We start from the raw sequence: 25,751 nt of genomic DNA, 5'->3' as shown, positions 1-25,751 counted from the left end.
GTCGGAGTAAGCGTCCGTAAACATATCCAAGAAGTGGAAAATGTAAACAACAATAACGCAGTAATGAAGTGTTTGTTTATTTTCTCGTGGAATTTTATTCCGTATTCAAACGTAAAATATTCAAGCGGACTGTTTTTACTACTCGTAGTTTTACCAGTTATAACTGCAGCATACAAGACGAAACAAATCAACGTAGGTGAGTTCGTTAAAATTTTAGTCGTTGTAGCTGTTTCAATAATTTTTGCAGCGTTCTTCATCGACGAGGACGAGCCTCTAGATGAACTCGCCATTAAAAGTTCTGCAAACTTTATCAATTATTACGCCGCCACCCAATACTTCCTCAACCCTTTGATCTACAAAATTAAGAGAAACGAAATCTCCGAAGTGGGGAATATCGGTAAGACAAAAAAACTAAAACTTCGTCTGAAAAGCGAGACAGATTTTAATTTCCAGTTGATAACGAACTGAATGTATTTTCCTATCGTTTTGCCTCCAGCTCAACTCTATTTAAACTTCCCCGGAACAAAGGAGCTGCAGCGATCTCGATATTAAAGCCACGTCTTTGTATTACCCAAACACCGGTTCTTAATAATGTTTTCATGTACATAGAAAATTTTTCCGTGTGTTTGTCTGTTCAGTAAGCAAGTTCTCTTTCCACCAGCTTGCGGAATGCTAGAAAAGGGCGTCGCGGCAATTTTCGGGCCCGAACAAGCCGAAGCTAATGAGATAATTCAATCAGTATCCTTAATCCTCGAAATTCCGCAATTTCAAACATTCTGGAATCCTAATTTCGCCACATTTTCCGACTTGGCGAAATCTGACAAGCCAATGAGGACGCACGAAGTGTTTAACTTCAACTTATACCCGAGCCCGAAGACCCTCTCGAGAGCGTTCGAAACGCTGGTCCGCGAAAACGACTGGAAAAGTTATACGATCATCTACGAGAGCGACGACGGACTCGTCAGGGTTCAAGAAGTTCTGAAGGCGCAAAATCCCAATAATCCGCCGGTTATGTACAGGAAGCTGGGGCCAGGGCCGGACCACAGGTTCGTACGACATATGTTGGATTTAGCGAGATAAAATTGGGCGAGGGGTAGGTCGGTAAAAGTTGGCGAGGCAGGGAAGTGTGGTCCGATAAGTGCTGCTTGTTTGAGAATTTATTAAAATTGTTTGGGTGGTTTGTTGTTTGATAACCTCTATAAAGTGAAAAGCAGCGGCGTAAATTACAGTTCTGTAGTTTTTTGACTTTTTTTTTGTTTATTCAGTTTTTCGATTTGCAATTTCTCGAGTTTTTAAGTTAAAATTTTTCAGGTTTTCAATTGTCCAACTTTGGAATTTTTCAAATTTTAGATTTTGCAACTTTTCTCGATATTTCAATTTTTAATTATTGAATTTTCTGATTTGCAATTTTCCGTTTCGGTTTTTTGTTTTCATTATTTTTTTTTATATACGATTTTCCAATGTTTCATATTTATAGTTCTTCTTTTTTCAATTTTACAACTTTTTTCTCCAATTTTCAGATTTTGAATTTTTTGATTAAAATTTTTCAAGTTTTCAATTTTTATTTTTCAATCTTTCGATTATTTATTTTTTAATTTCTTGAGATTTTCGATTGGCAATTCTTCTCAATTCCAATTTTTTCAATGTTTATTTAGTTTCTTCAGTTTTTCATTTCTTTAGTATTTCGTTTCTTCAATTTTTCATTTCCTTAATGTTTCGTTTCTTCAATTTTTCGTTTCTTTAATTTTTCGTTTCTTCAATTTCTCGTTGATTTAATTTTTCGTTTCTTCAATTTTTCGTTTTCTCAATTTTTCATTTCTACTTTTCTTAATTTCTTCACTTACTCGATTTTTCAATTTTTCGATTTTATAATTTTCGTTTTTTCAAATCCAAACTTGTTTCTTCAGTGTTTAAATTTTGGAATTTTTCAACTTGAGTTTCTCGGTTTTTTAATTTTTAATTTTTCAATTTGTCGATTCTTTACTTTTTCATTTCTTCGATTGGCAATTTTTCTCAATTCCAACTTTTTCAATTTTTCGTTTCTTTAATTTTTCGTTTCCTTAATTGTTCGTTTCTTCAATTCTTTGTTTCTTTCATTTTTCGTTTCTTCAATTTTTTGATTCTTCAATTTTCCGTTTATTTCATTTTTCGTTTCTCTAATTTTTCGTTTCTTTAATTTTCATTTCTTCAATTTTTCGATTTGCAATTATTCAATTTTTCATTTTTTTTGTTTTTTCAATTTTGCAACATGCGACTCTTCAAGTTTTCATTTTTCAGTTTTTGGATTTTTCAACTTTTCGATGTTTCAGTTTTTTGATTTTGTAATTTTTTCCTTTGAGTTTCTAAATTTTCATTTTTTAACTTTCCAATTTTCATTTTCAGTTTTTGGTTTCGATTTTTTATTTTCTTCATTTCTTCAATTACTCGATTTTTCAGTTTTTCGATGTTATAATTTTCGTTTCTTCAAACCAAACTTGTTTCTTCAGTGTTTAAATTTTGGAATTTTCCAACTTGAATTTCTCGGCTTTTTAATTTTTAATTTTTCAATTTGTCGATTCTTTTTTTTTCATTTCTTCGATTGGCAATTTTTCTCACTTCCAACTTTTTCAATTTTTCGTTTCCTTAATTTTTCGTTTCTTCAATTCTTTGTTTTCTTTCATTTTTCGTTTCTTCAATTTTTATTTCTTCAATTTTCCGCTTCTTTCATTTTTCGTTTCTCTAATTTTTCGTTCCTTTAATTTTCATTTCTTTCAATTTTTTATTTTTCTTTGTTTTTTCAATTTTGCAACATGCAACTCTTTTCATTTTTCAGTTTTTGGATTTTTCAACTTTTCGATGTTTCAGTTTTTTGATTTTGTAATTTTTCTATTTGAGTTTCTTGACTTTTCAATTTTTAATTCGGTTTTTATTTTCTTTATTTTTTCAAATTTTCGGTTTTTCAATGTGAGTTTTTTTAATTTTTAAATCTTTCAATTTTTTGATTTACAATATTTTGGATTTCAATGTTCAATTCTAGGTTTTTCAGTTTAATGATTTTTCAGTTTTTCGTTTCTTCGATTTTTGATTTGCAACTTTTCTACATTGTTTTCATTTTAAATATGTAATAATAGTAATAATTTTTAAAATATTCCACTTTTTCTTTATTTTTAAATTTTTTTGATTTTCAATGTTCCAATATTATATTTTCTGTTTTTTCAATTTTTCTTTTTTTTTCTTTCTTCAATTTTATGACATGCAACTTGTCGAGTTTCCATTTTTAATTTTTTCAGTTTTTCGATTTTCCTGCTTTGGACGTTTGCATTTTTAGCTTTCAAATATTAGTTGTTCAGTTTTTCATTTTTTCAATTTTTCGTTTTGGTCTTTTCTTTTCTTTATTTCTTCAATGTTCTTTTCTTTTTTTTAATGTGAAATTGTTCAGTTCTAGGATTTTTTAATTTTCCAATTTGCAATTCTTCATTCTTCAATTTTTCGACTTTCCAAGTTTAGATTTTTTATGTTTTTGTTTATTCAATTTTAGATTTTTCAGTTTCTTGAATTTTCGATTTTTCGTTTTTCGTTACTTCAATTTTTGATTTTCCATATTTTTTTTTTCATTTGTAATATGCAATAATAATGACATGGTTTTTAAAATTCTTCATTTCTTCAATTTAGAATTTTTCCATTTTTCAATTTAAAATTTGTTCATTTAATTTTTCAATTTTTCAGTTTTTGACTTTATTCAGTGAATCTGTAATTTCACGAGTTTTGAATTTTGTATTTTTCGACTTTTCGATTTGCCATTTTTCGTTTCCGTTTTTTATTTTCCCTATTTTTTCAAAATTTTCGGTTTTTCAGTTTTCCGTTTTTATAAATTTTCTTTTTTCAATGTAATTTTTTCAATTTTTGGATCTTTCAATTTTTCGATTTACAATATTTCGGATATCATTGTTTCAATTTTTCAACTTTTAGATTTTTTAATCTTCCGATTTTCAATTTTAGATTTTTCAGTTTAATGATTTTTCAATTTTTCGTTTCTTCGATTTTTTCAAGTTTTCAATGGTTAATAAAAGTAATGATTTTTCAAATATTCCACTTTTTCTTTATTTTAATTTTTTTTTTTATTTTTCAGTGCTCCAATATTATAATCTTTGGTTTTTGCAGTTTTTCTTTTTATTTTTTTTTGTTCAATTTTATGACATACAACTCTTCAAGTTTCCATTTTTAAATTTTTCAGTTTTTCGATTTTCCAACCGTTGGACGTTTCAATTTTTAGATTTGACGAGTTTTCAGATTTTAATTGTTCAATTTTTCATTTCTTCATTTTTTTCGAATTGCAATTTTTCGTTTAGATCTTTTATTTTCCTTATTTTTTCAATTTTTCGGTTTTTAATTTTACAGCTTTACTTTTTTTTTTCAATGTGAAATTTTTCAGTTTTTGGATTTTTTAATTTTTCGATTTTTCGATTTTTAATTTTTTAATTTTTCATTTTTTGACTTTGTTCAGTGAATTTGCAATTTCACTAGTTTTGAATTTTGTATTTTACAACTTTTCGATTTGCCATTTTTCGTTCCAGTTTTTTATTTTCCCTATTTTTTCAAAATTTTTGGTTTTTCAGTTTTCCAAATTTATAAATTTTCTTCAGTTTTCAATTTCTCCTTTTTTCAATTTAAATATGTAATAATAATTGATTTTCAAAATTATTCACTTCTTCCATTCTAGAATTTTTCTATTTTTTAATTATTGAATTTTAAAACTTTTTCATTTATTCGATTTTTAATTTTTAGATTTTTCGATATTTAATTATTCAATTTTTTAGTTTTTCGACTTTACAGTTTTATTATAATTTTTCAATTTTACAATTTTTAGGTTTTTCAGTTTTTCGATTTCTATTTTTTTTAATTTTCAACTTTTCGAATAAAAAAAATGGAAAAATTAGAAAATTGTAAAATTGAAAAAATCAAAAATTAAAAAACGAAGAAGTATAAAATGAAAACGTTGAAAAATTGAACAAACGAAAAATTCAAAAATCGTAAGATTAAAAATTGAAACATAAAAACCGAAAAAGTTCAAAATTAAAAAAGCGCAAAATCGACAAAAACGAAATATGTATGGTACAATCGAAAATCAAAGAAATCGGAAAATCGAAGAACGGGAAATCCAAAAATTATAAAATTACAAAACTTAAAGAACTCGAGGAACTGAAAAATCAAGGATTGAAAATTTGAAAAATTGACTGAACGGAAAATTTTAAACTCAAAAGAAACCTTGAGAAAACAAAGAAAATGAAAAAACGAAACATTGAATTTGAAAAATTGGGGAGACGAAACATTGAAGAATCAAAAAATTAAAAATTCACAAACTAAAAAATCGAAAATGAAAAACTGTAAAATCGAAAAATTGTAAAATAGAACAATTACAAATCGAAAAATTGAAATAACAAGAAATTGAAAAATCTAGAAGTCGAAAATTTGAAAAATTGGAAAAATTAAAGTCGCAAAAACGAAAAATTACGAAATCGAAATATTGAAAAATGGAAAAATTAAAGAAAATGAAAAAAGAAAATTTTGATATAAAAAATTGTAAAATTGCAGAAAAAGGAAAATCGAAAAATTGAGACAGCAAAGAATTGTTCTGTAAAAACTAGAATTTTTCCATTTTTCAATTACTGCATTTTAAAATTTTTTGATTTATTCGATTTTTAATTCTTCAATTTTTCGATATTTAATTTTTCAATTTTTCAGTTTTTCGACTTTACAATTTTAACCGTTTATTATAATTTTTCGATTTTACAATCTTTAGGTTTTTTGGTGTTTCGATTTCTAATTTTTTAATTTTTCAACTTTTCGAAAAAGAAATGGAAAAATTACAAAACTGTAAAACTGAAAAAATCCAAAATGAAAATACGAAGAACTATAAAATGTAAACGTTGAAAAATCTAAAAATTGGAAATCTAGAACTTGAAAAATTAAACAAACGAAAAATTCAAAATCAAAAATTGAGAAACTGAAAATTCGAAAAAATACAAAATCGAAAAAGCGCAAATTTTAAAAGACCAAATATGTTTCGTAAAATCAAAAATCAAAGAAATCTAAAAATCGAATAACAGGAAATCCAATAATTACCAAATTGAAAAACTTAAAAATTGGAAACTCGAAGAATTGAAAATCAAATATTGAAAATTTGAAAAATTGAAAAATTAAAAATTGACAAACCGAAAAATCGAAAAATGCAAAATTGTATTATCGAAAAATTACAAAATTGAAAAATGGAAATATCAAGAAATTGAAAAATCTGCAAGTCGAAGAATTGAAAATTTGGAAAAATTAAAGTCGAAAAAACGAAAAATAACGAAACCGAAATACTGAAAAATTGAAAAATTAGAGAAAATGAAAAAACTAAAAATTTGCATTTGCAATTTTGCACTTTTTCGAGTTTACAGTTTTAACTATATGTTATAATTTTTCGACTATTAGGTTTTTTAGTTTTTCGATTTCTAATTTTTTAATTTTTCAACTTTTCGAAAAAGAAATGGAAAAATTACAAAACTGTAAAACTGAAAAAATCCAAAATGAAAATACGAAGAACTATAAAATGTAAACGTTGAAAAATCTAAAAATTGGAAATCAAAAACTTGAAAAATTAAACAAACGAAAAATTCAAAATCAAAAATTGAGAAACTGAAAATTCGAAAAAATACAAAATCGAAAAAGCGCAAATTCTAAAAGACCAAATGTGTTTCGTAAAATCAAAAATCAAAGAAATCTAAAAATCGAATAACAGGAAATCCAATAATTACCAAATTGAAAAACTTAAAAATTGGAAACTCGAAGAATTGAAAATCAAATATTGAAAATTTGAAAAATTAAAAAATTAAAAATTAACAAACCGAAAAATCGAAAAATGCAAAATTGTATTATCGAAAAATTACAAAATTGAAAAATTGAAATATCAAGAAATTGAAAAATCTGCAAGTCGAGAAATTGAAAATTTGAAAAAATTAAAGTCGAAAAAACGAAAAATAACGAAACCGAAATATTGAAAAATTGAAAAATTAGAGAAAATGAAAAAACGAAAAATTTGCATTTGCAATTTTGCTCTTTTTCGAGTTTACAGTTTTAACTATTTGTTATAATTTTTCGACTATTAGGTTTTTTAGTTTTTCGATTTCTAATTTTTTAATTTCTCAACTTTTCGAAAAAGAAATGGAAAAATTACAAAACTGTAAAACTGAAAAAATCCAAAGTGAAAAAACGAAGAACTATAAAATGTAAACGTTGAAAAATCTAAAAATTGGAACTCAAAAACTTGAAAAATTAAACAAACGAAAAATTCAAAATCAAAAATTGAGAAACTGAAAATTCGAAAAAATACAAAATCGAAAAAGCGCAAATTCTAAAAGACCAAATATGTTTCGTAAAATCGAAAATCAAAGAAATCTAAAAATCGAATAACAGGAAATCCAATAATTACAAAATTGAAAAACTTGAACATTGGAAACTCGAAGAATTGAAAATCAAATATTGAAAATTTGAAAAATTAAAAAATTAAAAATTAACAAACCGAAAAATCGAAAAATGCAAAATTGTATTATCGAAAAATTACAAAATTGAAAAATTGAAATATCAAGAAATTGAAAAATCTGCAAGTCGAGAAATTGAAAATTTGAAAAAATTAAAGTCGAAAAAACGAAAAATAACGAAACCGAAATATTGAAAAATTGAAAAATTAGAGAAAATGAAAAAACGAAAAATTTGCATTTGCAATTTTGCTCTTTTTCGAGTTTACAGTTTTAACTATTTGTTATAATTTTTCGACTATTAGGTTTTTTAGTTTTTCGATTTCTAATTTTTTAATTTCTCAACTTTTCGAAAAAGAAATGGAAAAATTACAAAACTGTAAAACTGAAAAAATCCAAAGTGAAAAAACGAAGAACTATAAAATGTAAACGTTGAAAAATCTAAAAATTGGAACTCAAAAACTTGAAAAATTAAACAAACGAAAAATTCAAAATCAAAAATTGAGAAACTGAAAATTCGAAAAAATACAAAATCGAAAAAGCGCAAATTCTAAAAGACCAAATATGTTTCGTAAAATCGAAAATCAAAGAAATCTAAAAATCGAATAACAGGAAATCCAATAATTACAAAATTGAAAAACTTGAACATTGGAAACTCGAAGAATTGAAAATCAAATATTGAAAATTTGAAAAATTAAAAAATTAAAAATTAACAAACCGAAAAATCGAAAAACGCAAAATTGTATTATCGAAAAATTACAAAATTGAAAAATTGAAATATCAAGAAATTGAAAAATCTGCAAGTCGAGAAATTCAAAATTTGGAAAAATTAAAGTCGAAAAAACGAAAAATAACCAAACCGAAAAATTGAAAAATTGAAAAATTAGAGAAAATGAAAAAACGAAAAATTTGCATTTGCAATTTTGCACTTTTTCGAGTTTACAGTTTTAACTATTTGTTATAATTTTTCGACTATTAGGTTTTTAGTTTTTCGATTTCTAATTTTTTAATTTCTCAACTTTTCGAAAAAGAAATGGAAAAATTACAAAACTGTAAAACTGAAAAAATCCAAAATGAAAAAACGGAGAACTATAAAATGTAAACGTTGAAAAATCTAAAAATTGGAAATCAAAAACTTGAAAAATTAAACAAACGAAAAATTCAAAATCAAAAATTGAGAAACTGAAAATTCGAAAAAATACAAAATCGAAAAAGCGCAAATTCTAAAAGACCAAATGTGTTTCGTAAAATCAAAAATCAAAGAAATCTAAAAATCGAATAACAGGAAATCCAATAATTACCAAATTGAAAAACTTAAAAATTGGAAACTCGAAGAATTGAAAATCAAATATTGAAAATTTGAAAAATTAAAAAATTAAAAATTAACAAACCGAAAAATCGAAAAATGCAAAATTGTATTATTGAAAAATTACAAAATTGAAAAATTCAAATATCAAGAAATTAAAAAAACTGCAAGTCGAGAAATTGAGAATTTGGAAATAAAGTCGAAAAAACGAAAAATAACGAAACCGAAATATTGAAAAATTGAAAAATTAGAGAAAATGAAAAAACGAAAAATTTGCATTTGCAATTTTGCTCTTTTTCGAGTTTACAGTTTTAACTATTTGTTATAATTTTTCGACTATTAGGTTTTTTAGTTTTTCGATTTCTAATTTTTTAATTTCTCAACTTTTCGAAAAAGAAATGGAAAAATTACAAAACTGTAAAACTGAAAAAATCTAAAGTGAAAAAACGAAGAACTATAAAATGTAAACGTTGAAAAATCTAAAAATTGGAAATCAAAAACTTGAAAAATTAAACAAACGAAAAATTCAAAATCAAAAATTGAGAAACTGAAAATTCGAAAAAATACAAAATCGAAAAAGCGCAAATTCTAAAAGACCAAATATGTTTCGTAAAATCAAAAATCAAAGAAATCTAAAAATCGAATAACAGGAAATCCAATAATTACCAAATTGAAAAACTTAAAAATTGGAAACTCGAAGAATTGAAAATCAAATATTGAAAATTTGAAAAATTAAAAAATTAAAAATTAACAAACCGAAAAATCGAAAAATGCAAAATTGTATTATCGAAAAATTACAAAATTGAAAAATTGAAATATCAAGAAATTGAAAAATCTGCAAGTCGAGAAATTGAAAATTTGGAAAAATTAAAGTCGAAAAAACGAAAAATAACGAAACCGAAATACTGAAAAATTGAAAAATTAGAGAAAATGAAAAAACGAAAAATTTGCATTTGCAATTTTGCACTTTTTCGAGTTTACAGTTTTAACTATTTGTTATAATTTTTCGACTATTAGGTTTTTTAGTTTTTCGATTTCTAATTTTTTAATTTTTCAACTTTTCGAAAAAGAAATGGAAAAATTACAAAACTGTAAAACTGAAAAAATCCAAAATGAAAATACGAAGAACTATAAAATGTAAACGTTGAAAAATCTAAAAATTGGAAATCAAAAACTTGAAAAATTGAACAAACGAAAAATTCGAAATCAAAAATTAAGAAATTTGAAAGTCGAAAAAATACAAAGTCAAAACAGCGCAAAATCTAAAAAACTAAATATGTGTTTTAAAATCGAAAATCAACGAAATATAAAGTCAAAAGAAACATTGAGGAAACAAAGAAAATGGAAAACGAAACATTGAATTTGAAAAATTCAAAAATCAAAAAATTAAAAATTCACAAACTGAAAATCGAAAAACGCAAAACCGAAAAATAAATACGGAAGTCGAGAAATTGAAATTTTGGAAAAATTAAAAAATAAGTACAAAAAAAACAGGGTGAAAATTTACCACTAGACCACTTTTTTCGTACTCTAGACGTCCCAAACTTACATTCAGATAATAAAAACCATGCAGACGTCGAAAATATTCGCCCGAAATTCAGAATCAGTTAAAAACATTTTTTCGTCGGAACAACACTGATTAAATCTGCACCTTCCGGAAGAGTCGCGCCGAGATTAAAATCCCTAGTTACGACGAACACGATTTGTTTAATTTTAATCACGTTTTAATTAGGAGCGTCTGTCTGCCTCTGCAAGTCGCCGAATAAGAACCTAATTAAAATTATTCAAATTCCTAATCTGCAACTCCGAGATTTATCTCCTCGGACGATAATAGTTCCAGCGGTTTTTTTGTTCGCGCTCATTCACAATAAACAGCAATCCAACTCGGAAGTTGCGAACTTCCCTGCATTCAGCATCTCTAGTTTCGACGCTGTTAACTTCTAATTATGTACTCACTTCGCCTAGATCATCATTAACGTGCAGTCCGCTGCAGCCGAGATCAATTTCACATTCAAGCCAGTCTGACAGGTATTCAAAAACGCCACCTCCAATAAGCCCCGACACAAAGCAAAGACATTTTATCAAGCAACAGCATTATGAGAAAAGTTACGTTATAAACCGAAAGCGATTATAAAAGTTTGCGAATTTTGCGAAAATCTTAATAACTTGGCAGATAATAATGGCTTTGTCGAGCAACAAAAACTCACATCTTGTTTATACCGATGCGACGTCTGAGACGGTTTATCAAACGTCACAACAAGAGGGGACCTATTGGACCAGAAATTTGATTTGTGACGTCAATGGAATTATTCTCCCGAAAAAATCTAATTTATAAAGTGCTTTCAGGCCCATTCTTAAAGAAATCGTGGCGTCAGGGGCATTACAGATCGTCCTAGACTGTGACGTGGAACACACCGTGGACATTCTGCTGCAAGCCAAAGAGGTGAAGCTATTCGAAGAATATCATACTTATTTGCTCACGTCACTGGTAAGGCCACCAATGAGAGACAGACGCGTGTTAATTAAACTAACACGTGATTTAAAGCAACCAATGGAAATATTTCTCGATAAAGCCGTGTTTCCACTTTGTCGCTTAATCCGTTCCTAACTGCCATTACCATAAAGCTGTCTGCGAGATGTGTTCGTTCGAACGACTAAATTATAGTTAGCAGATAAAAGGTACATTATTGTTGATTATTTTTCAGGATGCCTACACCATAGATTTCAGCAGTTTAGGGGAAATAAAAACGAATGTGTCCATCGTACGGATGCTGGAGCCGAAAATGGTGGATAAAGTGATTAGTAACTGGGAACTGGTCGACATGGAAAAGCGCCTAAAAATTCCTTCCAAGCAGATAAAAGTGAGTGGGAGTGGGTTTGTTAAATTAAAACACTTCATTTGTTTTCGTTTTTGTGCACGGGTGGCTTTATTGTCGAGTTTGGAGCGACCTGAGTAATCGAGGTTTGAAAGTTGGGACGCGTTTCGTATTAAAAAAAAAATTATTTTGCGAAATTTTATTTATGATCACATTTTATACATTGAAAAACAAAAAATCAAAAAATTGGAAAAAATCCATAATGGAACAGTTTTAAAGCTGAGAAATTGTGAAAATCAGAAAATGTAGAAAAAAACAAAAATTAATTGAAAATGGAAACTATGAAATTCGAAATTGAAAAATTAAAAAAACTGAATAACCGAAAAAACGGAAAAAGTTGAAAAATGAGGAATTATAAAAAATAATCAAGACATCCAAAAATTGTAAAATTATTAAACCTTAGACTCAGAAACTTGAAAAACTAAAATTGAAATTTTGAAATTTTAAAAAATAGAAAATTGAAAAACTGGATAATTGTAAACTGGAAAATTTATAAAAAATGCAAGGATTTCAAAATCGAAAAATTGTAAAATATAAAATGCATAATGGAACAATTTTAAAGCTGAGAAATTGGAAAAATCAGAAAATGTAAAAAAAATACAAAAAATAATCAGAACCAAATTGAAAAACCGAAACAATGAAATTCGGGCAACTGGAATTTAAAAAATCAAAGAATTATGGAAAAATAATTAAGACATCCAAAAATTGTAAAATTATCAAACTTTAGACTCAAAAACTTGATAAACTAAATTTGAAATTGAAACGATATATTAAAAATGAAAAAATTGAAAAATTACAAAATTCAAACTTTTTGGATAATTGTAAACTAGAAAATTTTTAAAAAATGAAAAATTGCAGTTTTATTAAAATGAATAATTAAACAAAAAATGAAAATTTGAAGGATTTCAAAATCGAAAAATTGTAAAATATAGAATTCATAATGGAACAATTTTAAAACTGAGAAATTGGAAAAATCAGAAAATTTAAAGAAAAACACAAAAATTAAGTATCAAAAATTGGAAAATCGAAACAATGAAATTCGGATAACTAAAAATTAAAAATTGAATAATCGGAAAAACGATAAATTTAAAAAAAAAACAAAGAATTATACAAAAATAATTAAGACATCCAAAAATTGTAAAATTATTAAACTTTAGACTTAAAAACTTGATAAATTAAAATTGAAATTGAAACGATATATTAAAAATAAAAAAATTGAAAAATTACAAAATTGAAACTTTTTGGATAATTGTAAACTAGAAAATTTTTAAAAAATGAAAAATTGCAGTCTTATTAAAATGAAAAATTAAACAAAAAATGAAAAATCGAAGGATTTCAAAATCGAAAAATTGTGAAATATAGAATTCATAATGGAACAATTTTAAAACTGAGAAATTGGAAAAATCAGAAAATGTAAAGAAAAACGCCAAAATTAATTATCAAAAATAGGAAAATCGAAACAATGAAATTCAGATAACTGAAAAATTCAAAATTGAATAATCGAAAAAACGAAAAATTTAAAAAAACAAACAATTATAAAAAAATAATTAAGACATCCAAAAATTGTAAAATTATTAAACTTTAGGCTCAAAAACTTGAAAAACTAAACTTGAAATTTTGAACTTTTAAAAATTAAAAAATTGTAAAATTACAAAATTGAAAAATGAAAAATTTAAGGATTTCAGAATCGAAAAATTTAAAAATTGAGAAATTGTAAAATTTTTCTGATAAATCAAAAACTTAGAAAATTAGAAATCAAAATTTTGAAATATTAAAAATCAAAACATTAGAAAATGGAAACAACGAAATTCGGATAATTGAAAAAACAAAAATCGAATAACTTTAAAAATGAAAAATTATAAAATAATTAAACCAGAAAATCAAAAACCTGAAAAATTAAAGTCAAAATTTTAAACAATTGAAATCCATAAAATTGAAAATTTGTAAAATTGCAAAACTGAAAAATGAAATAATTGTAAAAAAAAATTAATTTCAAAAATAAAGAATTGTAGAAGTTTAAAACCGAAAAACTTCTAAAATTCAAATGTCAAAAATTGAAAAATCGAGAAATTGAAAAATTATGAAACTGATAAATCAAAAACTTGGAAAATTGGAAAATTGGAAATCAAAATTTTGAAATATTAAAAATCAAAAAATTTCAATTTGGAAACAACAAAATTCGGGGATTGAAAAATTAAAAACTTGAAAAATTAAAGTCAAAATTTTAAACTGAAAATCAAAAAATTGAAATTTTGTAAAATTGCAAAATTAAAAAATTGGATATTTATAAAAAAAATTAAATTTCAAAAACAAAAAATTGTAAAAGTATAAAATTGAAAAATCCGATAATGTTAATATCGACAAATTACAAAACAATAAACTGAGACATTAAGTTGAAAAATCAAGAAATTGGAAAATCTGATAACTGTAGAGTGAAAACTTGAAAAATCTAAAAACTTTGAACCCGAAAACTTCTAAAATTCAAATGTCAAAAAAATGAAAAATCGAGAAATTGTAAAATTATGAAACTAATAAATCAAAAACTTGGAAAATTGGAAATCAAAATTTTGAAATTGTAAAAATCAAAAAATGACAAAATGGAAACAACAAAATTCGGTGATTGAAAAATCAAAAACTTGAAAAATTAAAGTCAAAATTTTAAACTGAAAATCAAAAAATTGAAATTTTGTAAAATTCCAAATTTGAAAAATTGGATAACTGTACAAAAATTTAATTTTCAAAAATAAAAAATTGTACAAGTATAGAATTGAAAAATTCAATAATGTTAATATCGACAAATTACAAATTAATAAACTGAGACATTAATTTGAAAAATCAAGAATTTGGAAAATCTGATAACTGAAGAGTGAAAACTTGAAACATCTAAAAACTTTGAGACAGAAAAACTTCTGAAATTCAAATGTCAAAAAATTGAAAAATCGAGAAATTGTAAAATTATGAAACTGATGAATCAAAAACTTGGAAAATTGGAAATCAAAATTTTGAAACATTAAAAACCAAAAAATTACAAAATGGAAACAACAAAATTCGGGGATTGAAAAATCAAAAACTTGAAAAATTAAAGTCAAAACAACAAAATTCGGGGATTGAAAAATCAAAAACTTGAAAAATTAAAGTCAAAATTTTAAGCTGAAAATCAAAAAACTGAAAATTTGTAAAATTCCAAAATTGAAAAACTGGACAATTGTAAAAAAAAATTAAATTTCAAAAATAAAAAATTGTAAAAATATAAAATTGAAAAATCGAATAGTGGTAATATCGAAAAATTACAAAACGTATATCTGAAAAATCAAGAAACAAAAAATCTGTTAACTGTAGACTCAAAACTTCTAAATCTAAAAACTTTGAAACCGAAAAACTTACAAAATTCAAACTTCAAAAAATTTAAAAATCGAGATATTGTAAAATTATGAAACTGATAAATCAAAAACTTGGAAAATTGGAAATCAAAATTTTGAGATACATATTAAAAATCAAAAAAATATAAAATGGAAACAACGGAATTCGAGGAATAGAAAAATCAAAAATCGGATAACTTTGAAAACGAAAAATTATAAAAAATTAAACCGAAAAATCAAAAACTTCAAAAATTAAAGTCAAAATTTTAAACAACCGAAATTCAAAAAATTGAAAATTTGTAAAATTGCAAAATATAAAATTTATAAAGAAACAATTTTACAACTGGGAAATTCGAAAAATCAGAAATGAAAAAAAAATTCAAAAATTAATAATCAAAAATTGGAAAATCGAAACAATGAAATTCGGATAACTCAAAAATTTAAAATTGAATAATCGACAACAAAGTTATGAAACAAAGAATTATAAAAAAATAATTAAATAATCCAGACATTGTAAAATTATTTAACTTTAGTTCAAAACTTGAAATACTAAAATTGAAATTTTGAACTATTAAAAATAAAAAAAATTGAAAAATTACACAATTGAAAAAATTGGATAATTGAAAACTGGAAAATTTATAAAACTGCAAAAATGAAAAACTGCAATATTATTAAAATGATAAATCGAGCAATTAAAAAATGGAAAATCTAAAAATCGAGAAATTGGAAAAATATGAAACTACAAAATCAAAAAATTGACAGTTGTAAAACACAAAAATGACCAAATTGAAAAATTGAAACATTGTAAAATTATGAATCAGATAAATCAAAAACTCGGAAAATTGGAAATCAAGATTTTGAAATATGAAATGAAAAAAATCAAAAAAATATAAAATGGAAACAACGAAATTGCTAAATCGAATCGAATAATTTTAAAAACGAAAAATGGTAAAATAATTAAACCGAAAAATCAAAAATTTGGAAAATCAAACTCAAAATTTTTAACAATTGAAACCCAAAAAAATCGAAAATTTGTAAAACTGCAAAACGGAAAAATCGAATAATGGCAATATCGAAAAATCGCAAAACGTAAAACTGAAACATCAAATTGAAAAATCAAGAATTTGGAAAATCTGACTGTAGACTGAAAACTTGAAAAATCCAAAAACTTTGAAATCGAAAAACTTCTAAAATTCAAATATCAAGAAATCAAAATTTTGAAATGTTAAAAATCAAAAGATTAGAAAATAGAGGCAACGAAATTCGGGGAACTGAAAAATCAAAAATCGGATAATTTTCAACCGAAGAATTGTAAAATAATTAAACCGAAAAATTAAAGTCAAAATTTTAAACAATTGAAATTCAAAAAATTGAAAATTTGTAAAATGGCAAAATTGAAATATGTATTGGATGATTGTCAAAAAATTTTAAATTTTTAAAAATAAAAAACGTAAAACGAAAACATCGAGTTGTGAAATAAAGAAAAATCTGATAATAGTCAAAACTTGAAAGATCCAAGAATTTTAAAACCGAAAAACTAAAATTCAAATCTCAAAAAATTAAAAAATCGATTAATTGGAAAATCTGACAATTGAAAAATAGATTCATTAAAAAAAGCGAACACTTGAAAATCGAAAAATGTTAAAAATATAGAAGTGCAAAATCAAAAAATTGCAAAATTACAAAACTGAAAAATAAAGTTATTCAAACAGAACTTCCCTCGTCTCTGGAATACAATACAACAAATCGAGACGTCATTAAGTTGTATGTAATTTCCTAATGAGGGATATATTAAGACAGAGTTTGGGTGGGTGGGCGGGGCATCTCTTTAATCTCTCTCTATGTGGAAATTCTATTCGTAGTCGGTTGTGCTTTTCTGGAGTGGAAATTTATAAAGTTCCACTGAGTTTTGCTATTAGCAGATGATAATTCCACATTTACTTTTGACGGTAATAAGCAATATATTAAGGCGGAGTTTGGGTAGGTGGGCGGGGCATCTTTTTAATTTCTCTCTGTGTGAAAAAATCTATTGGTACTTATAATATCAAGACGGAGTTTGGATGAGTGGGTGGAGCATCTCCATTTTTCTTTATATGAAAAATTGTATTGAAATTAATTTTAACGATACATAAAACATGAATAATATGAGAAAATATGGGCGATTAAACGATTTTAGGGAACAATTAATAAATTTCTTTAGGGAGCTCCCCACAACAAATATTTAATGATGAAAGCAAACAATGAAGTTGATGGACTGGCTGATAATAATGACTAATTTTAAAACAGGTGGCATTAATTTTTGAAATAACTGGTGCTTGTCGGCGCCAAGAGTTAACAAATTAGAGTTGACAAGAAATAAGTTGTACTCAGCTGATAAGTATTAGAGAATCAAAAACAAAAATTATAACGAATACGCGCATTCCTGCTATTTTCAAATGTGTGGAAAGTGTACTACTTTGTGGAATCCTGATACCAATCGTCGACAGTTTTTTGCATTTTATAATAATGGAAAAATACGCTAGGAAAATTCCTAGCAAAACAACAAGTTTATTAAAAGTAAGAGAAAAAACAAAAATGATATCGGTAAAGTATGAAGCGAAAATAACAGAGAGTTAAAAGTTCAAAAAGTATCTCTATGAGTAGTTCCACCACTTTATCTAATTACCTTCCACTACCCTGAACCAACTCATAACCACTCACAATCCCGCTTCTTCAGCTCCCATCACCCCAGCCGTCAAGTTAAACCGTCTCCGACAGCCCCATATCGCGCGCCTCGCTCCCTTTACATCTCCCAAACAATTAATTTATTTACATTACCCTGCAACCTCCCCTGCGAACTTGGTGATTGATATCGGCTGGCTCCGGGACCATCCCGTCTGATCCGGATCGAAAGTCTAATCGACTGGAATTAACTCGGGACAGATACATCACGTATGTCGGCTGCCGCCTAAGATTTACACACGTTTAACAAGATAAAGTGGCCAGCACTCATAAAACTCGCACTACAAACGCGCCTATTTATAAATTGTAAATATTTCGTCGAAATCGCGACTATTTGTTAAGCCGCCTCACTATGTATTTATAATTCCGCGGAGGCGGGGTAATAAATTTCGCGCACAATTTCACCACGAGTTAGGTAAAATTAGATCGCGTTGTGGCGATAGCGAAGCTCATTTCGGAATTGCCGAGGTTTGTTCGAGTTGTAGTTTTTAAGGAAGTACAAACGAGTGCTTTAAAAAGTCGGCAGCGGGATTAATGGGAGATCTGGCGGGGACATTGATTAAATTGGCGAAAAAGTTGAATGGGGTGGGTGGTTCGATTAAAATTGAATCGATTTTAAAGGAGGCGGGCTGAAATGAGGACATATTGCTGAAGAGAGGATTGTAGGGCAAATGCCTTTTCATTTTTAAATAAATTACTAATTTTAATTAATATGAAACGATAAATAAATTAACCAATAACAAACCAAAAAAAAATTATACTTCTGTTCTGCGTGACATTGTCTAAAATTTGACAACAACTTTCGATTGATAGAACCAATTTTAACCACTTTTTTGGAAATTTTTTTAAAACTTCGAATTCACTTTTCGTGTTTAATGAAACAGATATCGCGACGGCGATTTCAAATTAGTAACTAGCTAAAGATTATCTACAATTTGACAACAATTTTCGGTCGATTGAACCAATTTTAACCGCTCTACTGGAAAATTTTTGGAAATTTTGAATCAATTTTTCGTGGTTATTAAAGGAGATATCGTGACAGTGATTTCAGATCCGTAACCAGCGGGAAATTATCTATAATTTGACACTAATTTTCCATCGATTGAACCAATTTTAATCACTTTTTTGGAAAATTTTTGGAAATTTTGAATGCACTTTCCGTGGTTATTGAAAGAGATATCGTGATGGCGATTTCAAATTCGTAACCAGCGGGAAATTATCTATAATTTGACAACAATCTTCGGTCCATTGAACCAATTTTAACCACTTTTTTGGAAAATTTTTGGAAAATTTGACTTCATTTTTGGTGATTATTAAAAGAGATATCGTCCCGGCGATTCCATATTCGTAACCAGTGAGAAATTATCTACAATTTGACACCAATTTTCGGCCGATTGAACCAATTTTAACCACTTTTTTGGAAAATTTTTGGAAATTTTTAATTTACTTTTCGTAGTTATTGAAAGAGATATTGCGACGGCGATTTCAGATTCGTAACCAGCGGGAAATTATCTATAACTTGACACCAATTTTCGGTCGATTGAACCAATTTTAACCGCTTTATTGGAAAATTTTTGGAAATTTTGAATTCATTTTTCGTGGTTGTTAAAAGAGATATCTTGACGGCCATCTCAGATTCGTAACCAGCGGGAAATTATCTACAATTTGACACCAATTTTCGGTCGATTGAACCAATCTTAACCTCATTTCGGAAATTCTGAATCCATTTTTCGTGGTTATTATAGGAGATATCTTGACGGCGATTTCAGATGCGTGACCAGCGGGAAATTATCTACAATTTGAAACCAATTTTCGGCTGATCAGACCAATTTTAACCACTTTTTTGGAAAATTTTTGGAAGATTGGAATCCATTTTTCGTGGTTATTGAAAGAAATATCGTGACGACGATTTCATCCTCGGAACCAGCGGGAAATTATCTACAATTTGACACCAATTTTCGGTCGATTGAACCAATTTTAACCACTTTTTTGGAAAATTTTTGGAAGATTGGAATCCATTTTTCGTGGTTATTGAAAGAAATATCGTGACAACGATTTCATACTCGGAACCAGCGGGAAATTATCTACAACTTGACACCAATTTTCGGTCGATTGAACTAATTTTAACCACTTTTTTGGAAAATGTTTGGAAAATTTGAATCCATTTTTCGTGGTTATTGAAAGAGATATCGTGACGGAGATTTCATTTTTGGAACCAGCGGGAAATTATCTACAATTTGACACCAATTTTCGGTCGATTGAACCAATTTTAACCACTTTTTTGGAAAATTTGAATGCACTTTTCGTGGTTATTGAAAGAGATATGGTGACGGCGATTTCAGATTCGTAATCAGCAGGAAATTATCTAAAATTAGACACCAATTTTCGGTCCATTGAACCTATTTTAACCATTTTTTTGGAAAATTTTTGGAAATTTACAATGCAATTTTCGTGGTTATTGAAAGAGATATGGTGACGGCGATTTCAGGTTCGTAATTCGCGTTAAATTATCAAGAATTTGACACCAATTTTCGTTCGATTGAACCAATCTTAACCTCTTTTTTGGAAATTTGGAATCCATTTTTCGTGGTTATTAAAGGAGATATCTTGACGGCGATTTCAGATGCGTGACCAGCGGGAAATTATCTACAATTTGAAACCAATTTTCGGCTGATTGAACCAATTTTAACCACTTTTTTGGAAAATTTTTGGAAATTTTGAATGCACTTTCCGTGGTTATTGAAAGAGATATTGTGACGACGATTTCAGATTCGTAATTACTAATTAGCGTTAAATTATCTACAATTTGATACAAATTTTCGGTCGATTGAACCAATTTTAACCACTTTTTTGGAAACTTTTTGGAAATTTTGAATTCATTTTTCGTGGTTATTAAAAGAGAAATTGTGACGGCGATTTCAGATTCGTAACCAGCAGGAAATTATCCACGATTTGACACCAATTTTCGGTCGGTTGAACCAATTTTAATCACTTCCTTGGAAAATTTTTTGAAATTTTGAATGCACTTTTCGTGGCTATTAAAAGAGATGTCGTGAAGGTGATTTCAGATTTGTAACCAGCCGGAAATTATCTATAATTTGACACCAATTTTCGGTCGATTTTAATCACTTTTTTGGAAAATTTGTGGAAAATTTGAATCCATTTTTCGCGGTTATTAAAGGAGATATTGTGACGGCGATTTCAGATTCGTAACCAGCGGGAACTTATCTACAATTTGACACCAATTTTCGGTCGATTGTACCAATTTTAACCACTTTTTTGGAAAATTTTTGGAAATTTTGAATGCACTTTTCGTGGTTATTAAAAGAGATATCGTGACGGCGATTTCAGATTCGTAATTAGCGTTAAATTATCTACAATTTGACACAAATTTTCGGTCGATTGAACCAATTTTAACCACTTTTTTGGAAAATTTTTGGAAATTTTGAATGCACTTTTCGTGGTTATTTAAGGAGATATCGAGACGGCGATTTCAGATTCGTAACCAGCGGGTAATTATCTACAATTTGACACCAATTTTCGGTCGATTGAACGAATTTTAACCATTTTTTCGGAAAATTTTTGGAAATTTTGAATGCACTTTTCGTGGTTATTGAAAGAGATGTCGTGACGGTGATTTCAAATTCGTAATTAGCGCAAAATTATCTACAATTTGACACCAATTTTCGGTCAATTGAACTAATTTTAACCACTTTTTTGTAAAATTTTTGGAAACTTTAAACCCATTTTTCGTTGTTTTTGAAAGAGATATCGTGACGGCGATTTCATATTCGGAACCAGCGGGAAATTATATATAATTTGACACCAATTTTCGGTCAATTGAATCAATTTTTACCACTTTTTTGAAAAATTTTTGGAAATTTTGAATCCATTTGTCGTGGTTATTAAAAGAGATATCGTCACGGCGATTTCAGTTTCGTAACCAGCGGGAAATTATCTACAATCTGACACCAATTTTCGGTCAATTGAACCAATTTTAATCACTTTTTTGGAAAATTTTTGGAAATTTTGAATGCCTCTTTTGTGGTTATTGAAAGAGATTTGGTGACGGCGATTTCAGACTCGTAACAAGCGGGAAATTATCTACAATCTGACATCAATTTTCGGTCGATTGAACCAGTTTTAACCACTTTTTTGGAAAATTTTTGGAAATTTTGAATGCCTCTTTTGTGGTTATTGAAAGAGATTTGGTGACGGCGATTTCAGATTCGGAACCAGCGGGAAATTATCTACAAGTTGACACCAATTTTCGGTCGATTGAACCAATTTCAACCACTTTTTTGGAAAATTTTTGGAAATTTTGAATGCCTCTTTTGTGGTTATTGAAAGGGATTTGGTGACGGCGATTTCAGATTCGTAACCAGTGGGAAATTATCTACAATTTGAGCCCAATTTTTGGTCGATTGAAACAATTTTGACCCCTTTTTTGGAAAATTTTTGGAAATTTTGAGTGTACTTTTCGTGGTTACTGAAAGAGATATCGTGACGGCGATTACAGATTTGTAATTAGCGTTAAATAATCTACAATTTGAGACTAATTTTCGGTCGATTGAACCAATTTTAACCACTTTTTTGGAAAATTTTTGTAAATTTTGAATTAATTTTTCGCGGTTATTAAAAGAGATATCGTGACGGCGATTCCAGGTTCGTAATTAGCCATAAATGATCTACAATTTGACACCAACTTTCAATCGATTGAACCAATTTTAACCGCTTTTTTGTAAAATTTTTTAAATTTTGAATGCACTTTTTGTGGTTATTGAAAAAGATATCGTGACGCCGATTTCAGATTCGTAACCATCGGGAAATTATCTACAATTTGACACCAATTTTAGGTCGATCGAACCAATTTTAACCACTTTTTTGGAAAATGTTTGAAAATTTTGAATGCACTTTTCGTGGTTATTGAAAGAGATATCGTAACGGCGATTTCAGATTCGTAATTAGCGTTGAATTATCTACAATTTGACACCAATTTCCAGTCGATTGAACCAACTTTAACCACTTTTTTGGAACATTTTTGGAAATTTTGAATTTACTTTTCGTGGTTATTGAAAGAGAGATCGTGACGGCGATTAGAAATTCGTAACCAGCGGAATATTATCTACAATTTGACACCAATTTTCGGTCGATTGAACCAATTTTAACCACTTTTTTGGAAAATTTTTGGAAATTTTGAACTCATTTTGCGTGGTTATTAAAAGATATATCTTGACGGCGATTTCAGATTCGTAACCGGCGGACAATTATCCACAATTTGACACCAATTTTCGGTCGTTTGAACCAATTTTAACCACTTTTTTGGAAAATTTTTGGAAACTTTGACTTCATTTTTCGTGGTTATTAAAAGAGATATCGTGACGGCGATTTCAGTTTCGTAACCAGCGAGAAATTATCTACAATTTGACACCAATTTTCGGTCCATTGAACCAATTTTAACCACTTTTTTGGAAAATTTTTGGAAATTTTGAATGCACTTTTCGTGGTTATCGAGAGAAATATCGTAACGGCAATTTCAGATTCATAACCAGCGGGAAATTATCAACAATTTGACACCAATTTTCGGTTGGCTAAACCAATTTTAACCACTTTTTTGGAAAATTTTTGGAAATTTTAATTCATTTTTCGTGGTTATTGAAAGAGATATCGTGACGGCGATTTCAGATTCGTAACCAGCAGGAAATTATCTATTATGACACCAATTTTCGGTCGATTGAACAAATTTTAACCACTTGTTTGGAAAAAATTTGGAAATTTTGGAATCACTTTTAGAATTTAATGAACCAGATATGGTGACGCCGATTTCAGATTCGTAACTAACGGAAGCTTATCTAGAATTTGATACTAATTTACGGTGGATTGGACCAATTTTAACCATTTTAAAAACAAACATAACTAGATTAAAGATCATTAGGCTGACCTTAATTGTGTATAGTAGAGCAATGTTAAAAACAATCTGTTATGCAAATTTTAACGAAGATTAGGATCGCTGATTATGCAAAATAATAAAATAAATGTACACCTCAAAGAAAACCAGACGTTGCGTAAAATTTATTTTTCCTAAGTCCTCGTTTTTATCGCCACTTTTACGACCTACTTTGTTTTTTTTTACCCTAAAATCACTCTAATCTTCTGCGTAATTTGCAGTCCGCCACCATCCACCCCAGACTTAGCCCCCGTCACCTTCCTCGCGCTTAGACAACCCTCGCTACACCTGTGCGTTTCCCGTTGCAGGTAAAGACGGCTCTCTTGTACGACGCTCTCAATTTATTCATCACATCCTACTCCGAACTGGAGCAAACCGAAGAACTGCTCGTGAAGCCGCTCAGCTGCGATACGACTGAAATTTCCACACACGGTTATCGATTAGCAGCTTTCATTGCGCTGGTAAAGTACTCAATTAAACCGTACAAACAGCAAAGCTAGACAAACTGGACTCGATTTGCTAATTAATTTGAAATCCCTGCGGTGTGCGTTCTGAAAAAGGAATTTCCAGAGCAACATGTCGCGAGGGATGCTGGCGGGACCCATGTCCGGACCTCTGGTGTTTAATTCGCTGGGACAGCGAATTTCGTTTAAATTAGAAGTTATGGAATTAAAAAACCAGCGCTTGAGGGTTACGGGCACGTGGGATTCTAATAATCCGGATGTTATCCATTCGACGATTACGTCCGAAGATAGGGAGAAGGAGATGTACCGGCAACTGAAGGGGAGGACGTTTAGGGTGGTGTCGAGGTGAGGCGCGAAGTTGGGGTGGAAATTTTTCTACGGTTGTGGGTTTTAGAATTTATCCGCCTTATTTGTCGAGGAAAGCTGGCGTTGATGGGAGCGTGATGAGTGGGAATAATGCGTTTGAAGGGTACGCGATGGACCTGATGGACGGAATTTGCAAACTGTACGAATGTAATTACGCTTTTGAGTTGGTTCCGGACAACAATTACGGAAAGTACGACCCCAAGACGAAAGAATGGAACGGGTTAATCAGACACTTGTTGGATAGAGTAAGTAGACTTTTTATGCTTGGGGGATTTAGTAGCCGGATCGTTTCCAGAAAGCCGACTTAGCCATATGCGACTTAACAACCACCTACGAGCGAAGAAAAGCCGTGGACTTCACCAACCCTTTCATGACCCTCGGTAGGTCCCAGCATCCCCTTAAAACTCATTTACGTATCGCTTAAACCCCATCTGCATTTATACAAACGTGTAAGATTACATTTCCAGAAATATGTTAATCAGCCGGCGTTAAATCTTCCTCGTCGTCCGTTTTATTCCAGGCATCAGCATTCTCTACGCCAAAATCGTTAAAGAACCCCCCGAACTCCTGGCTTTCACCAATCCTTTATCTCTCGACGTTTGGCTTTATATGGTTACAGCATATATGGTTATTTCCATGATTATTTTTCTCGTCGCAAGGTAAGTTCCTTCCCATAAAATTTCGTCTCCAATAAATCCACGCAGTAAAAAGGCGCGTCCCTCCTTTTATAACCGCGACATTTCATTTCAATATTCGCATCGTAAACGCGAAATTAAATCATTTTTTTCCCATTCAGTTCAGACGCGAATTTATTACAGGTTGAATCCTAACGAATGGGAGAATCCTCACCCCTGCAATCCCTGTCCCGAACAACTGGAGAACGTCTGGAACATAAGGAATTGCTACTGGCTGACCTTGGGATCGATCATGCAGCAGGGGTGCGACATATTGCCGAAGTAAGGTGCTAGTTAGTCAGCCGTGTGGCCGGTAAAGTGATGTTTTTCTCACGAGTGGGGAAATTTGAAAGTTTTCAAAGACGCTGTAGTTCCGGGGAGCCGAGCTCGCACGCGGCTGGAATACATGCTTTTTGTACGACGAGGAATTTAACGAGAAACGTGGAAAAGCGTGCTATGGAGAAACGACGAGCCGAGAGGGGATGTCGGCCTACAAACTTTCCCGGATCTTATAATTACTTTTTCCATCGCAAAAATACTTA

General features: G+C 28.8%; 1 protein-coding gene across 2 annotated transcripts in view; it reads left to right on the top strand.

Annotated features, from left to right (window-relative positions):
• Positions 1–25,751, top strand: part of LOC135142762 (glutamate receptor ionotropic, kainate 2-like) — a 51,200-nt gene continuing 25,449 nt past the window's right edge. For both annotated transcript variants that reach the window (XM_064074501.1, XM_064074502.1), the window contains exons 1-11: positions 1–196; positions 248–397; positions 662–1,046; positions 11,149–11,290; positions 11,508–11,663; positions 24,014–24,166; positions 24,276–24,514; positions 24,564–24,780; positions 24,831–24,915; positions 25,056–25,194; positions 25,354–25,491. In XM_064074501.1, the coding sequence (XP_063930571.1) occupies positions 64–196; positions 248–397; positions 662–1,046; positions 11,149–11,290; positions 11,508–11,663; positions 24,014–24,166; positions 24,276–24,514; positions 24,564–24,780; positions 24,831–24,915; positions 25,056–25,194; positions 25,354–25,491 (1,937 nt within the window). In that variant the 5' untranslated portion in view covers positions 1–63. The remainder of the gene's footprint in view (positions 197–247; positions 398–661; positions 1,047–11,148; positions 11,291–11,507; positions 11,664–24,013; positions 24,167–24,275; positions 24,515–24,563; positions 24,781–24,830; positions 24,916–25,055; positions 25,195–25,353; positions 25,492–25,751) is intronic.

The sequence above is a fragment of the Zophobas morio genome, unplaced genomic scaffold, assembly GCF_036711695.1.
Source record: "Zophobas morio isolate AGI-343-1 ecotype UQ-CSIRO unplaced genomic scaffold, CSIRO_AGI_Zmor_V1 ptg000054l, whole genome shotgun sequence".
In the NCBI taxonomy this organism is placed as follows: domain Eukaryota; kingdom Metazoa; phylum Arthropoda; class Insecta; order Coleoptera; family Tenebrionidae; genus Zophobas; species Zophobas morio.
Note: the sequence above shows the minus strand (reverse complement) of the source record. Positions and strands in the feature narration are given on the sequence as shown.